General features: G+C 39.3%; 1 protein-coding gene across 1 annotated transcript in view; it reads right to left on the bottom strand.

Moving 5' to 3' along the window:
- ADAMTSL2 (ADAMTS like 2) overlaps positions 1-14,377 on the bottom strand; it is a 134,828-nt gene that overhangs the window by 107,698 nt on the left and 12,753 nt on the right. Inside the window, exons 7-10 of the mRNA XM_053695958.1 lie at positions 5,668-5,748; positions 5,314-5,489; positions 3,044-3,371; positions 1,141-1,522 (exon numbers count right to left, since the gene is read on the bottom strand). Coding sequence (XP_053551933.1) covers positions 1,141-1,522; positions 3,044-3,371; positions 5,314-5,489; positions 5,668-5,748 — 967 coding nt within the window. The remainder of the gene's footprint in view (positions 1-1,140; positions 1,523-3,043; positions 3,372-5,313; positions 5,490-5,667; positions 5,749-14,377) is intronic.

Genomic DNA, 14,377 nt, shown 5'->3' with positions numbered 1-14,377 from the left:
ATATCTCGCTAACAGTACCCAGAGATACCGGTGAAAAGTTATTTTGGTTTCTGTGGTCAATATCCTTCACCCCTGAACTGTAGACATCCTATATTTTAAGTAAGCACAATGGCACCATGTGAATTTTAGTAGTCAGGAGGCTGACATACTGTGAAATGCAGCCTGGACCCTTTACGAAGCTAAAACACTGACCCTAGTCACTCACAAAGAAAGCAAATTATTTATTCTTGTTTTCTTGCCTTTTCCATGTGGTTTAAATTCTCATTATGTCAGTGAATTGAGCTGGCTGCTTGGTATTTGCAGAACTAAATCCTTCTGTCTTCTGAGCAAACGTTGGATATAATGAAAGAATGGTTCATAGATATAGGAGTTTCATTGCTGAAAGTACACATCTCATACAGAAAGTTTGCTTGATTTTTTTTGCATTGTCTTTTCAATGGGTTTTGAAAATAGACGTAACAAATTCCAGGTCAGATTACAAGTGGAGCACAAAAATGCAATTTGTCTCTGGCATCTAGAGAGTAAAATGTAAAAGTGACTTTCTATGGAAACCTAAGACATCATATACAGTGTTGTCATAAAGAGGCTAATAACATTCCAATGCCAATAGTCTAAATACAACATAACAGTGCATGATATACTGGCAACACCATCATTATACATTATTATGTGTACCTATAAGGATAATAAATGGCATTAACTCACATTATCTGTGTGCACTCATTTTTCAAGAGAGAATCGGTAAGATATTGATTGGATATAGACAATTTAATAATGAGCTTTTTTCTTAAAATAAAAACTATGGTTTGGGGGTGAGAAATGTGCTCAAAAAACAAAAGTTGCAGTTAAGGGCCAATTAAATATGCTATTGTAAGTCCCATTTGGTCATGGCTAGACGTTCTAACACACATGGGTTAGTAGTGAGACACCTTGTTACAATAAAGCTTTATAACTTTGAAATTAGTCAATAAAGTTCTATTTCTTGTTGTTGTTACAATTTTAGCTGACCGTGGTCCTCACAAAATACATTTAAGTTGAGATCAAAACTATTTCCTAAGGTTGTATTAGCTCTAATACTTTTCATCACAAAATGGAAGTGGTACAGAAGATCTCAAGATATAATTACAACAATGTACTTACCTCACTTTTTGGGTTCTGTTTGACGATGAGTTGTTTGTTGAAATGTTTGTGTTGTTGAGATGAGTTTCTGCTGAGGTATTGGTTGTCCGGTCACTACTCAACTCCAAGAAGGTGACATTGAGATTGAGCGGTGCAGTCTCATCAATGTCATCATAGTCTACATATAGTGTGTCCAGGTTATTTTCAACAGAGTTGAGCGGTTCTCCCTGGGAGAAGAGGACACCTCGCGTTATGTTTAAAAATGGTTCCCTGGAGTCTGAAATTTTGCTGGACAGCTGGTTGATAATAGCATTACTTGAGGTAAATTCCTTTGAGTTGAGCTTAGATGTTGCGTCTAATTCTCCAGTATCAGACACATATCTAGTCCTGTTTGTGCTTGGATCTATAGAAAGACAGTATTTATTTTGGGTTAACATATCTTTAATACAAACAAATACATAATCTTACAAGTAAAATATAATTCCTGTGTGCATGGTAAACACTTAGCTTTGTAGGCCAATAAAATAACTTCAAGAAAAGCAAATTAGCCATGTCAGATTTATTATCTGCAAAACCTTAAAGGGATAATAAACAGTATGAGATTTGAAAATAAAATGTTTATGTGTAGTTAAGAAACTTTTGCAGTATACTTTAAATATGTATTTGTCCCCCTTTTATGTAAAATAGCTCTAACAATTGTTGTTTTTTTTTTTTTTTTAAATTCCACTAAGTTCCTATAAATTATGGGTGCTGCAGTGCTTAAACTTACATTTTTCCATTATCTCACACTCCTACTGAGAACAGTTAGGGACAGACATGCATCAACTAGTAAATAGAAAATTAGTTCAAATGCAGCAGCACCCGTTATAGAAACTAAGGGCTAGGTTACAAGTGAGGCGCTATCTTAACGCTCACCCATAAAGGGGCAAACTTGCCTGTTAATGGGCACACGTTAACTAACCAACCATTACAAGTGGCTGGTTAATGCTACGGCAAGCTTGCGGTTTCACTACGACTAAGTGCAATTAATCAGCTGGTTAAAGATAAAAAGTTGCCCCAATTGCCCCCCCCCCAAATAAAGTGGACAGTATTTCATAATATATAAATATGAGAATTCTAATTTGTTATTTCTAAATCTGCACGAAGCAGTTATAAGGGGTTAAAGTTAGGTGATGTTGGGTGTTTGAAAAAAATAAATAAAAATGGAACGTACAGTGCCTTAACATGGAGTTGGGGGACTGTATTTTCACTATAAATATATATGTATATGCTTATATACATATCTATTTATGTGTTAATATATGTATATCCACATATAAACACATAAATATATATATGAATTTATTCATATACATATATATTTATTGTTGCTCCTGCGATGCGCTAGGTGGTTTTCTGTGGCTGTTGGATTAAAACGAGGCTCCCATTGGTGCCTATGAAAGCGGGCACTCATTGAGGCCGATTTATCAATGTCTGTCCGACATGATACACTGCAGCGTATCATGTCTGTCAGACATCGCTGTCGGCATACATACGCTGTCGGCATTTAGCACTGCACAAGCAAGCAGTTCTGGTGAACTGCTTGTGCAATGCCGCCCCTGCAGATTCGCTGTCAATCGTCTGCTAGCAGGGGGTGTCAATCAAGCCAATTGTATACTATCGGGCGGATTGATGTCTGCAGCCTCAGAGGTAGCGGACCAGTTAAGGAGCGCGGAAATAGGGGCATCAGGGGACCCTGAAGGCTCATGTGGAAACAGGGGCCATTCAGCCCTTGATAAATTGTCCCCATCATGTCTATCATGTATTTACTATTTAAAATCCCTTTAAAGATTGTAGCACAGTTTGTGTATTTATCTAACAAATAAACGTATCCCTATTTATCTGTATGCTAATCTCTATACAGAAACAAAAGCTGATGTCACACCCTTTACGTGCTTGGCGTTGGGCTTTTTCTCACAGTCACAGTCCATCTTCTCGCCTCCACCGTAGATCTCATTTGTCTCAGGCTGGTTCACTGGAGTGGGTCTCTTGTTTGACCTATCCCTACTGAAGCTGGGAGACTCTCCACGTCCTCTGTGATAGCTGGAGTTTCTGGCAGTGAAATCCAATGCCCCGTCCTCAGACTCCTTACTCTCCCCGCTCTCTGAGTCTGAAAACGTATAGAAGATGGGCTGGACGAGACGGGAGTGTGGCCTACGCAATAAAGTGTACTGGAAAGTAATTGACGGATTCTTGCCATTTTGGTTCCATACCTAAAATTATATGTAAATTGTATAACCTTGAATTATTTATATAAAACATTTAGTTATACATACTGAAACAATTTTGTAATATATGTTCATTATTTATTTTGCTCCTTTTTTATGAAATTTAGCTATAAAAAGTGAGCAATTTCTAATACTCAGAACATGAAATGCACCTGCTGACGTCTCAACTCTAACCCTACAATATATCTTTCATTAATTGGCTTGATTGCATAACAGATAATGCACTTAATATTAACATTATGACTGTGGTTAGCCTTGTTGTCTGCAGAAGAAAGCCCAGATTGGCTCATCCAAATAAGACAAATGGTGAGTGGATTTTGGCTATTAATTGTAGTAAAAATTATATTGGCTGATATGTAATTCTATAGCAAAACAGCAGAATTGTCTTGGAATTACAAGATGTTAACTGTGCCTTTAAAGGGATATGAAACACATTTTTTTCTTTCATGATTCAGATAGAGCAGCAATTTTAAGCAATTTTCTAATTTACTCTAATTTCCTTTGTTCTTTTGGGAATCAGTAGCTAATTTCCACAATTTTGTTGTTGTTGTTGTTATATAATATTAATATAATATTTTCCACTTTTACCTATAGTTAATTTAAGTAATATTTGTTTTACCAAGGAAGAAATACTACAACAGATTGTGTAAAAGGCTATTATTTAATCTATCTTTCAGATATAATAACTGCAGAAATATATCATGGCCAAGCATTTGAGAGTATTTGGGTAACCATATTACTAAAGTCACAGCTACAATATTCTGCAGTCACTGCAATTACCAATAATCAATTTGGATCCAGGAGTAGAGTTATTTTTAAACATTTATATTCACAGATAGAGAGGGGTGGGACATTACCCCTGCACTTAAGGAAAATGATAATCAGAATTAAACTTCCATAATTTGAATAAAGCAAGCAATTTTTAAAAACTTTCCAATTCACTTCTGTAATCAGATTCACATTGTTCTCTTGGTTTCCTGTGCTGAAGAGCATATCTAGATATGCAAAGACACTACATTGTTTGCAATAGTGTATAACATTTTTATTCCATGACACAGTTTGATCACATCTCATACACTTGGAAAAGTTGTAATGTTTAGTTGTAGGATTATGACAGAAGCTTTAAGGTGATGGTAATTTCAAGTGTTTAAAAAACACAGAATTCACCATCATTAAAAATAAACTGGAGTTCCATTGATCAAAAGGGTGCTAAATTCACCCTATCTGTGCTGCGGCTCCTTGCTAAAGTCAGAGCTTCTGGTCGCCCACGGCACAGCGCTCTTTACCAATGAGGTGACATTTTTACCTCTAAACCAATAGCCGTGCATGTCATCTGACATATATATCCTAGCACGGCTATTGGTTTAGAGGTGGAAACGTCACCTCATTGGTAAAGAGCGCTGTGCCTTGGGCGGCCGGAGGCTCTGACTTTTTTCTTTGCCTGTAAAAGAGGTAGTGCAAAAAAAAAATAATAGTAAAAGGACAACTGCTTACTCTTTAAAGAGTGTGCAGAGTGTGCACAGGCCTTTTATGTGCACACTTTCTGAAGCACCATCTACAACTGAGCAGTGTGAGAGTTCACGGCTCATATATGTGTATAAGACTATGCTTGGCTGATGGTTGTCATGTGATACAGGGGACAGGGAATATGCCATAAAATGTTACTGTGTTTAAAATTTATAGAAAACATAATTGCATTGTCTTTTTGTCATGCATTGGTTGATTATACTATTCTCCTTTATTAATTAGTATGGAATCCATTTGTTTGTCACATTAAAAACAAACAAACACATAAATATTCTATTGCTTTATAGTAACAACTTATAGAAATCAGAGTGTTGTGTCTGTATACATTTTAGCTGTTTATGAAGCTTTTTTTGGTAAAATCTCTGCATGGGAATTTATTGTTTTTTAGAGATGTGCTCACCATAATGTTGAGACCTTGGTTGGTCGGACCTTGAGCCACTATATATTCAATGCCAGTTTCATAGACATCCATGGGTCTTCTGTATTTAAACACAGTTCCCGCAATATTGAAGTTTTTTGGGCTGTCTACCTTGAAATTACCATTGAAATAGAAGTTTCCCATTTCATCTGCAACAGCTTAAAAGACAAATATCTCATGAATGTCGTCAATCCAACCGCATGTTGAGATATGCAACATAACAAAGATTACATGATGCCCATCTAGCAACCAAGAGTTAATTTAGTTTTAAAAAACACAGAACGCTAACAACCAATCACCTTCTTGTATTGTAAGCGGCAAGAGAAATTCACTCACCCAGGACATCTGCAGACTTCTTGCGCTCCACTATCTGAATGTCTCTTGCACCCACAGGAATGAAGGTTATTAAAGAGTAACCTGCAAATGCAAACTTATTAGCAAAAAGGTAAATATAGCTTTAATACAGGAGAATAGAGTTAAGAATAGAGTGAATGGGTCTGATTAAGTTAAGCAGTAAAAGAGATGGCTCATTATGTATTAACTGTATGTTTATTAATAAAAAACAAGTCCCATCTAGACAGGCAATTTTACGAGTGGTGCGCTAACAGTTATGAGCAGGCGAAAAGGGTTTTATTTCATCTGTTTATTGTGTGGGGTTTAGCGCTTGTATTACAAGTTGAAAGTAAACGTGAACGCTTGAGCGCAATTGAATTTAACAGCTCTGGTGAACTGTTTTGCAAAACAAAAAAGTGTCACTAAACACATCAAAAATACATTACACACTACATTTACACCTATAATAACACTACCTGAAAAATGATTTATATTTATTGTTTATAACCCCAGTAGCTTGTTATACAGTATATATATATTGCACAAAATATCATCAGATGTGTGTAGAAATATGTATTTATGAATAAATAGAACATGCTGTTCTAGGTGAAGAACATTGGAATGTGAAATATTCATAGTTTCATGTCAGATAGTGCACGTGAGAATATGCATTCTGCATTCGGGTTTGCACATTTTTTTTTTTAGTGCACGTGAGAATATGCATTCTGCATTCGGGTTTGCACAGGTTTTTTTTTTTTTCTCCATTGTCTTCTATGGGGAAATACGCTAACGAGCATGTGGTATTTTAAGTTTGGCTTTTTGCTTGCATCGGGTTAGTGCGCAAGTGAAAAACTCTTTACTTTGAGCTTGTAATACGGACACTGCCTGACGCACGCAAAAGCTTACTTCTAGCAGAGTTAGCGCACGTGCGGGAGCATTAAAAACCGCTCCATTTGTAATCTGGCCCTTTCAAAACTGCAGATTCCCCTATGAATATCCCAGCTGCTTTAACAATCAATAACTGAGAGCTGTGCTGTTGTACCACTATATAAATCCGCCATTATTCAATCTCTAATCAGGAAGGGTTCATTTGTTGCTCTTTTGTAGCATTTATTGTGTTTCTTGCCAATGCATTTTAGCATCTGCATGCCTTGTTTATTTTACATTTTATAGCTTGTTATTGCATTACATTTAAAGTAAACTACATATACAGACGTGTGGATTCTTTCTGAAACATGTACACAAGGCAGATTGCAAAAAAATATCAGAGTTTTACTAAATTACCGGTTTATTAGCACTATTGTGCTTTAACACTGAACCACTGCAATAAACAGCGCTTCTATTTTTGTGTTTAAATTACAAAGTGCTATGTCTGGGAAGCGCTAACATCTGCATGTTGGATAACGTGGGTGCGCTAAATCCTGCACATAACAGACTTATATTGGCGCACAGTACAATTCTTGTAGGATATCGCTCAAGCACTAAGCCTAATGGTGTGCTAAGTCTATGGTGTGCTAAGCCTATGGTGTGCTTAGCCTATGGTGTGCTAAGTCTATGGTGTGCTAAGCCTATGGTGCGCTAAAGTCTATGGTGCGCTAAGTCTATGGTGTGCTAAGCCTATGGTGCATTAAGCCTATGGTGCATTAAGCCTATGGTGCATTAAGCCTATGGTGTGCTAAGCCTATGGTGTGCTAAGTCTATGGTGTGATAAGCCTATGGTGCGCTAAAGTCTATGGTGCGCTAAGTCTATGGTGTGCTAAGCCTATGGTGCATTAAGCCTATGGTGCATTAAGCCTATGGTGCATTAAGCCTATGGTGTGCTAAGCCTATGGTGCGCTAAGCCTATGTTGTGCTAAGCCTATGTTGTGCTAAGCCTATGGTGCGCTAAGTCTATGGTGTGCTAAGTATATGGTGTGCTAAGTCTATGGTGTGCAAAGTATATGGTGTGCTAAGTCTATGGTGTGCTAAACCTATGGTGCAATAAGCCTAATGGTGTGCTAAGCCTATGGTGCGCTAAGTCTATGGTGCGCTAAGCCTATGGTGTGCTAAGCCTATGGTGCGCTAAGTCTATGGTGTGCTAAGTATATGGTGTGCTACGCCTATGGTGCGCTAAGTCTATGGTGCGCTAAGCCTATGGTGTGCTAAGCCTATGGTGCGCTAAGTATATGGTGTGCTAAGCCTATGGTGCAATAAGCCTAATGGTGTGCTAAGTATATGGTGTGCTAAGCCTATGGTGCAATAAGCCTAATGGTGTGCTAAGCCTATGTTGCGCTAAGTCTATGGTGTGCTAAGCCAATGGCTGATTCATAACTTCTGTTTCTCTTGATAAATCGGCCCCTTAGTTATCAATTATGCTCCACTTTTACTCTAGCTGCATGGCCTCGATTTATCAAAGCGTCAATCTTGGTGCATTCGCTGTCGTCAATACGCTCGCCAGACATCGCTGCCACGGATCTACATACGACGCCCTCATTTATCAAAAAGGCTGTCAAAAACACGCGCGTCATGTACGGAGCGATGAGCATCAGACTTTTGTTAAATTTAGAGTCATCGATGTTGTGGATATTCTGTTTTTTCCAATGTTATTTATACCATATCATTACTGTTCATGAACAAGCCCATTTCTCTAAAGCTAATCTTTTATTTTTCATCCGTTAATGTTAAGCTATATTTATACCTGAACAAACAATAATAGCTCATAGATATTTATTTTTTCTATTTATTTGTTATGTCAGAAATCTTTTGCAAACATATTTATATGTCCCTAAATTACTTTTTTATTTTCTAAACAATGTTATCTTTCATATTTCTGTGTTTATTTATAACACTATATTTATATATTGTAAATATATTATTATTCTGAGCAAGAATAATTGTGAATATAACATGTAATAAGGGTATCATATGTATTTATTTGCAATTAATGGATATATTAAGAGCTGGGCCAGTTTTCTCTCTGCGAAATAAATGTGATGATTCAAAGAGAATCAAAAACAAAAGATATAAAATAAAAAGTTCATATAAGGATATGCGTGTTCTTGTTGAGACTCCTCTGATTCTTTGTATCCTTAGGGTTCCTCAAAGAAAAGGAAAGAGAAATAGCAACATAGTGTAATTCTGTAATGATCTCCAGAAATGTTTTCTCTCTGCACCTGTGTAAGCCTTTCTGATTGCAGTGTATTTTTAAACACCACCCCTACACAAGTGTTATAAAATCGGCTGTCATATAAGATGACATTTCTTAATGAAAATTAAATTCAAGAGAAGGAAGAAAAACACTGAATATAGCATGACAGTAAAGAGGTGATTTTAATTTCTGCTGTATCTGATTCATGACAATTTAATGTTAGGTGGGCTATCCCTTTGAGCTATCAGTTTAAGATTATATTGAATCAAACATCATTCGATATTTAAAATCATTGTCTAAAATATTACAATGTGTGTCCTAATGTCAGCATCAATGTTTATCTGTAATACTAATTACACATATACATACATTCAAATTATAAGAAACAATGTAACAAATTGCACTTACAAGTTCTGATGAGTAATCAATGACAGAAGTATCAAGCAATTTGATTTGTTAGTGATAGTATAAAATGTATATTTAAATTTGATTGTATGATGTCATAAATCATGTGCTTATGCATAACCCGATCAAAAGTGGTTGAAAAAGTCACTAGTGTGTGGGTTGTCCATGAGTATTGCATCATATTTGGTGGGAAAAGTGTTGCGTCAAATTTGGTGCGAAGTGGAGAGTGGGACTTGTATTACATGCCTTAAACATGGTGCATATAGATGTATCCACAAAAAAAAAAAAGGTAGTTAGCTATATTATGTTATGTATTTATTTCATTTTTATCTCTATATCTACTAGTGCACCAAGTTAGGAGCAATAATATTGTCCCCTTGCTTTGTAATGAGAGACAAAGATGTAACATAATCCATAAGTAGTAATGTATTTAATTTGTATCCCTATATCTACTAGTGCATCAAAATTGAAGCAATACTTTGCACCAAATTTGGAGCAATAATATTGTTTGATTTAGAAAGAGTATAGCATTTTAATAAAGTTTCTAATTTACTTTTATTATCTAATATGCTTCATTGTCTTGCAGCATCGCACATAACCTTTCTGTGTTTTCAGACTCCCATTGATTTCTATGGCATTCGCGGCCTCAAGGGTGGTGGTTTGAAAGATAGGTACGCTGCGTCAAAATAGACGCGAGCGTAGCTGTTGGATGTTTGATAAATTTGGAAAAGGGTGAAATAGAGTCGAATGTGAATTGGAAACATCTGGGATGACGCAAGCATCAATCTGCATCGGATTGAGATTGCGGAAGCGTAAATTACGCCACGCTGTGACGGGACGAAACGCGTAGAGGCCCACCCACTCCTTCTAGCCAATCGTTCCTGTGAGGCCGCCCAAGTTCCGGGTCTGCAGCTAGGAACTCTGTGGTTTGTGTGCTGAGGATCGTAGCTTACACTTAGTTTTCTTTTACAATATATGACGGTGTTTGCTTGTCAATCTCACTGTGTATTATCCCTATTGTGTATAAACGAAATACTCTGACGGACATAACCACTATTCCACTACCAGCCTGGACTTAGTGACTGTGGAGGGATATAGAGGTATTACCAACTGTCTGGAGTCGTCCTTGGAAAACAGAATTTATGCTTACCTGATAAATTACTTTCTCCAACGGTGTGTCCGGTCCACGGCGTCATCCTTACTTGTGGGAATATCTCTTCCCCAACAGGAAATGGCAAAGAGTCCCAGCAAAGCTTGCCATATAGTCCCTCCTAGGCTCCGCCCACCCCAGTCGACCGACGGACAGGAGGAAAAATATAGGAGAAACCATATGGTACCGTGGTGACTGTAGTTAGAGAAAATAATTCATCAGACCTGATTAAAAAACCAGGGCGGGCCGTGGACCGGACACACCGTTGGAGAAAGTAATTTATCAGGTAAGCATAAATTCTGTTTTCTCCAACATTGGTGTGTCCGGTCCACGGCGTCATCCTTACTTGTGGGAACCAATACCAAAGCTTTAGGACACGGATGAAGGGAGGGAGCAAATCAGGTTACCTAAACGGAAGGCACCACGGCTTGCAAAACCTTTCTCCCAAAAATAGCCTCCGAAGAAGCAAAAGTATCAAATTTGTAAAATTTGGCAAAAGTGTGCAGTGAAGACCAAGTCGCTGCCTTACATATCTGATCAACAGAAGCCTCGTTCTTGAAGGCCCATGTGGAAGCCACAGCCCTAGTGGAGTGAGCTGTGATTCTTTCAGGAGGCTGCCGTCCGGCAGTCTCATAAGCCAATCGGATGATGCTTTTAAGCCAAAAGGAAAGAGAGGTAGAAGTTGCTTTTTGACCTCTCCTTTTACCAGAATAGACGACAAACAGAGAAGATGTTTGTCTGAACTCTTTTGTAGCTGCTAAGTAGAATTTTAGAGCACGGACTACATCTAAATTGTGTAGCAAACGTTCCTTCTTTGAAACTGGATTCGGACACAAAGAAGGTACAACTATCTCCTGGTTAATATTCTTGTTGGAAACAACCTTTGGAAAAAAACCAGGCTTAGTACGCAAAACAACCTTATCTGAATGGAACACCAGATAGGGCGGAGTACACTGCAGAGCAGATAACTCTGAAACTCTTCTAGCAGAAGAAATAGCAACCAAAAACAAAACTTTCCAAGATAATAACTTAATATCTATGGAATGTAGAGGTTCAAACGGAACCCCTTGAAGAACTGAAAGAACTAGATTTAGACTCCAGGGAGGAGTCAAAGGTCTGTAAACAGGCTTGATTCTAACCAGAGCCTGAACAAATGCTTGAACATCTGGCACAGCTGCCAGTCGTTTGTGTAGTAAGACAGATAAAGCAGAAATCTGTCCTTTTAGAGAACTCGCAGATAATCCTTTATCCAAACCTTCCTGCAGAAAGGAAAGAATCTTAGGAATTTTTATCTTATTCCATGGGAATCCCTTGGATTCATACCAACAGATATATCTTTTCCATATTTTATGGTAAATCTTTCTAGTCACTGGTTTTCTGGCCTGAACCAGAGTATCTATCACAGAATCTGAAAACCCACGCTTTGATAGAATCAAGCGTTCAATCTCCAAGCCGTCAGCTGGAGGGAGACCAGATTTGGATGTTCGAATGGACCCTGAACAAGAAGGTCCTGTCTCAAAGGTAGCTTCCATGGTGGAACCGATGACATATTCACCAGGTCTGCATACCAAGTCCTGCGTGGCCACGCAGGAGCTAACAAGATCACCGAGGCCCTCTCCTGTTTGATCCTGGCTACCAGCCTGGGAATGAGAGGAAACAGTGGAAACACATAAGCTAGGTTGAAGGTCCAAGGTGCTACTAGTGCATCCATTAGAGTCGCCTTGGGATCCCTGGATCTGGACCCGTAGCAAGGAACCTTGAAGTTCTGACGAGACGCCATCAGATCCATGTCTGGAATGCCCCATAATTGAGTCAACTGGGCAAAGATCTCCGGGTGGAGTTCCCACTCCCCCGGATGGAATGTCTGACGACTCAGATAATCCGCTTCCCAGTTTTCTACACCTGGGATGTGGATCGCAGATAGATGGCAGGAGTGATCCTCCGCCCATTGTATTATTTTGGTCACTTCTTTCATCGCTAAGGAACTCCTTGTTCCCCCCTGATGATTGATATACCCAACAGTCGTCATGTTGTCTGATTGGAATCTTATGAATCTGGCCTTTGCAAGCTGAGGCCAAGCCCTGAGAGCATTGAATATCGCTCTTAGTTCCAGAATGTTTATCGGGAGAAGAGACTCTTCCCGAGACCATAGTCCCTGAGCTTTCAGGGGTTCCCAGACCGCGCCCCAGCCCACTAGGCTGGCGTCGGTCGTGACAATGACCCACTCTGGTCTGCGGAAGCTCATTCCCTGGGATAGATGGTCCAGGGTCAGCCACCAACGGAGTGAATCTCTGGTCATCTGATCTACTTGAATCACTGGAGACAAGTCTGTATAGTCCCCATTCCACTGTTTGAGCATGCACAGTTGTAATGGTCTTAGATGAATTCACGCAAAAGGAACTATGTCCATTGCTGCAACCATCAACCCTACTACTTCCATGCACTGAGCTATGGAAGGACGTGGAACAGAGTGAAGAACTTGACAAGCGCTTAGAAGTTTTGACTTTCTGACATCTGTCAGAAAAATCCTCATTTCTAAGGAATCTATTATTGTTCCCAAGAAGGGAACTCTTGTTGACGGAGACAGAGAACTTTTTTCTATGTTCACCTTCCATCCGTGAGATCTGAGAAAGGCCAGAACGATGTCTGTATGAGCCTTTGCTTTTGAAAGGGACGACGCTTGTATTAGAATGTCGTCCAAGTACGGTACTACTGCAATGCCCCTCGGTCTGAAAATCCTTGGAGCAGTGGCTAACCCGAATGGGAGGGCCACAAACTGGTAATGTTTGTCCAGAAAGGCGAACCTTAGGAACTGATGATGTTCTTTGTGGATAGGAATATGTAGGTACGCATCCTTTAGGTCTACGGTAGTCATAAATTGACCTTCCTGGATAGTGGGTAGAATCGTTCGAATGGTTTCCATTTTGAACGATGGTACCCTGAGAAATTTGTTTAGGATCTTTAAATCCAGAATTGGTCTGAAGGTTCCCTCTTTTTTTGGGAACTACGAACAGATTTGAGTAAAATCCCATTCCTTGTTCCGTCCTTGGAACAGGGTGTATTACTCCCATCTTTAACAGGTCTTCTACACAATGTAAGAACGCCTGTCTCTTTATTTGGTTTAAGGATAAGTGAGACATGTGGAACCTTCCCCTTGGGGGTAGTTCCCTGAATTCCAGAAGATAACCCTGAGAAACTATTTCTAGTGCCCAGGAATCCTGAACATCTCTTGCCCAAGCCTGAGCAAAGAGAGAGAGTCTGCCCCCTACTAGATCCGGTCCCGGATCGGGGGCTACTCCTTCATGCTGTTTTGTTAGCAGCAGCAGGCTTTTTGGCCTGCTTACCCTTGTTCCAGCCTTGCATAGGTTTCCAGGCTGGTTTGGGCTGTGAGGCATTACCCTCTTGCTTAGAGGATGCAGAATTAGAGGCCGGTCCGTTCCTGAAATTGCGAAAGGAACGAAAATTAGACTTATTCTTGGCCTTGAAAGGCCTATCTTGTGGAAGGGCGTGGCCCTTTCCCCCAGTGATGTCTGAGATAATCTCTTTCAATTCTGGCCCAAAGAGAGTTTTACCTTTGAAAGGGATGTTAAGCAATTTTGTCTTGGATGATACATCCGCTGACCAAGACTTTAGCCAAAGCGCTCTGCGCGCCACAATTGCAAACCCTGAATTTTTCGCCGCTAATCTAGCTAATTGCAAAGCGGCATCCAAAATAAAGGAGTTAGCCAACTTAAGTGCGTGAACTCTGTCCATAACCTCCTCATATGGAGTCTCTCTACTGAGCGACTTTTCTAGTTCCTCGAACCAGAACCACGCTGCTGTAGTGACAGGAACAATGCACGAAATGGGTTGTAGGAGGTAACCTTGCTGTACAAAAATCTTTTTAAGCAAACCTTCTAATTTTTTATCCATAGGATCTTTGAAAGCACAACTATCCTCGATAGGAATAGTAGTTCGCTTGTTTAGAGTAGAAACTGCCCCCTCGACCTTAGGGACTGTCTGCCATAAGTCCTTTCTGGGGTCGACCATAG

The sequence above is a fragment of the Bombina bombina genome, chromosome 12 (genome assembly GCF_027579735.1).
Source record: "Bombina bombina isolate aBomBom1 chromosome 12, aBomBom1.pri, whole genome shotgun sequence".
Lineage (NCBI taxonomy): Eukaryota > Metazoa > Chordata > Amphibia > Anura > Bombinatoridae > Bombina > Bombina bombina.
The sequence above is the reverse complement of the archived record's forward strand: the minus strand, read 5'-3'. Positions and strand labels throughout refer to the sequence as shown.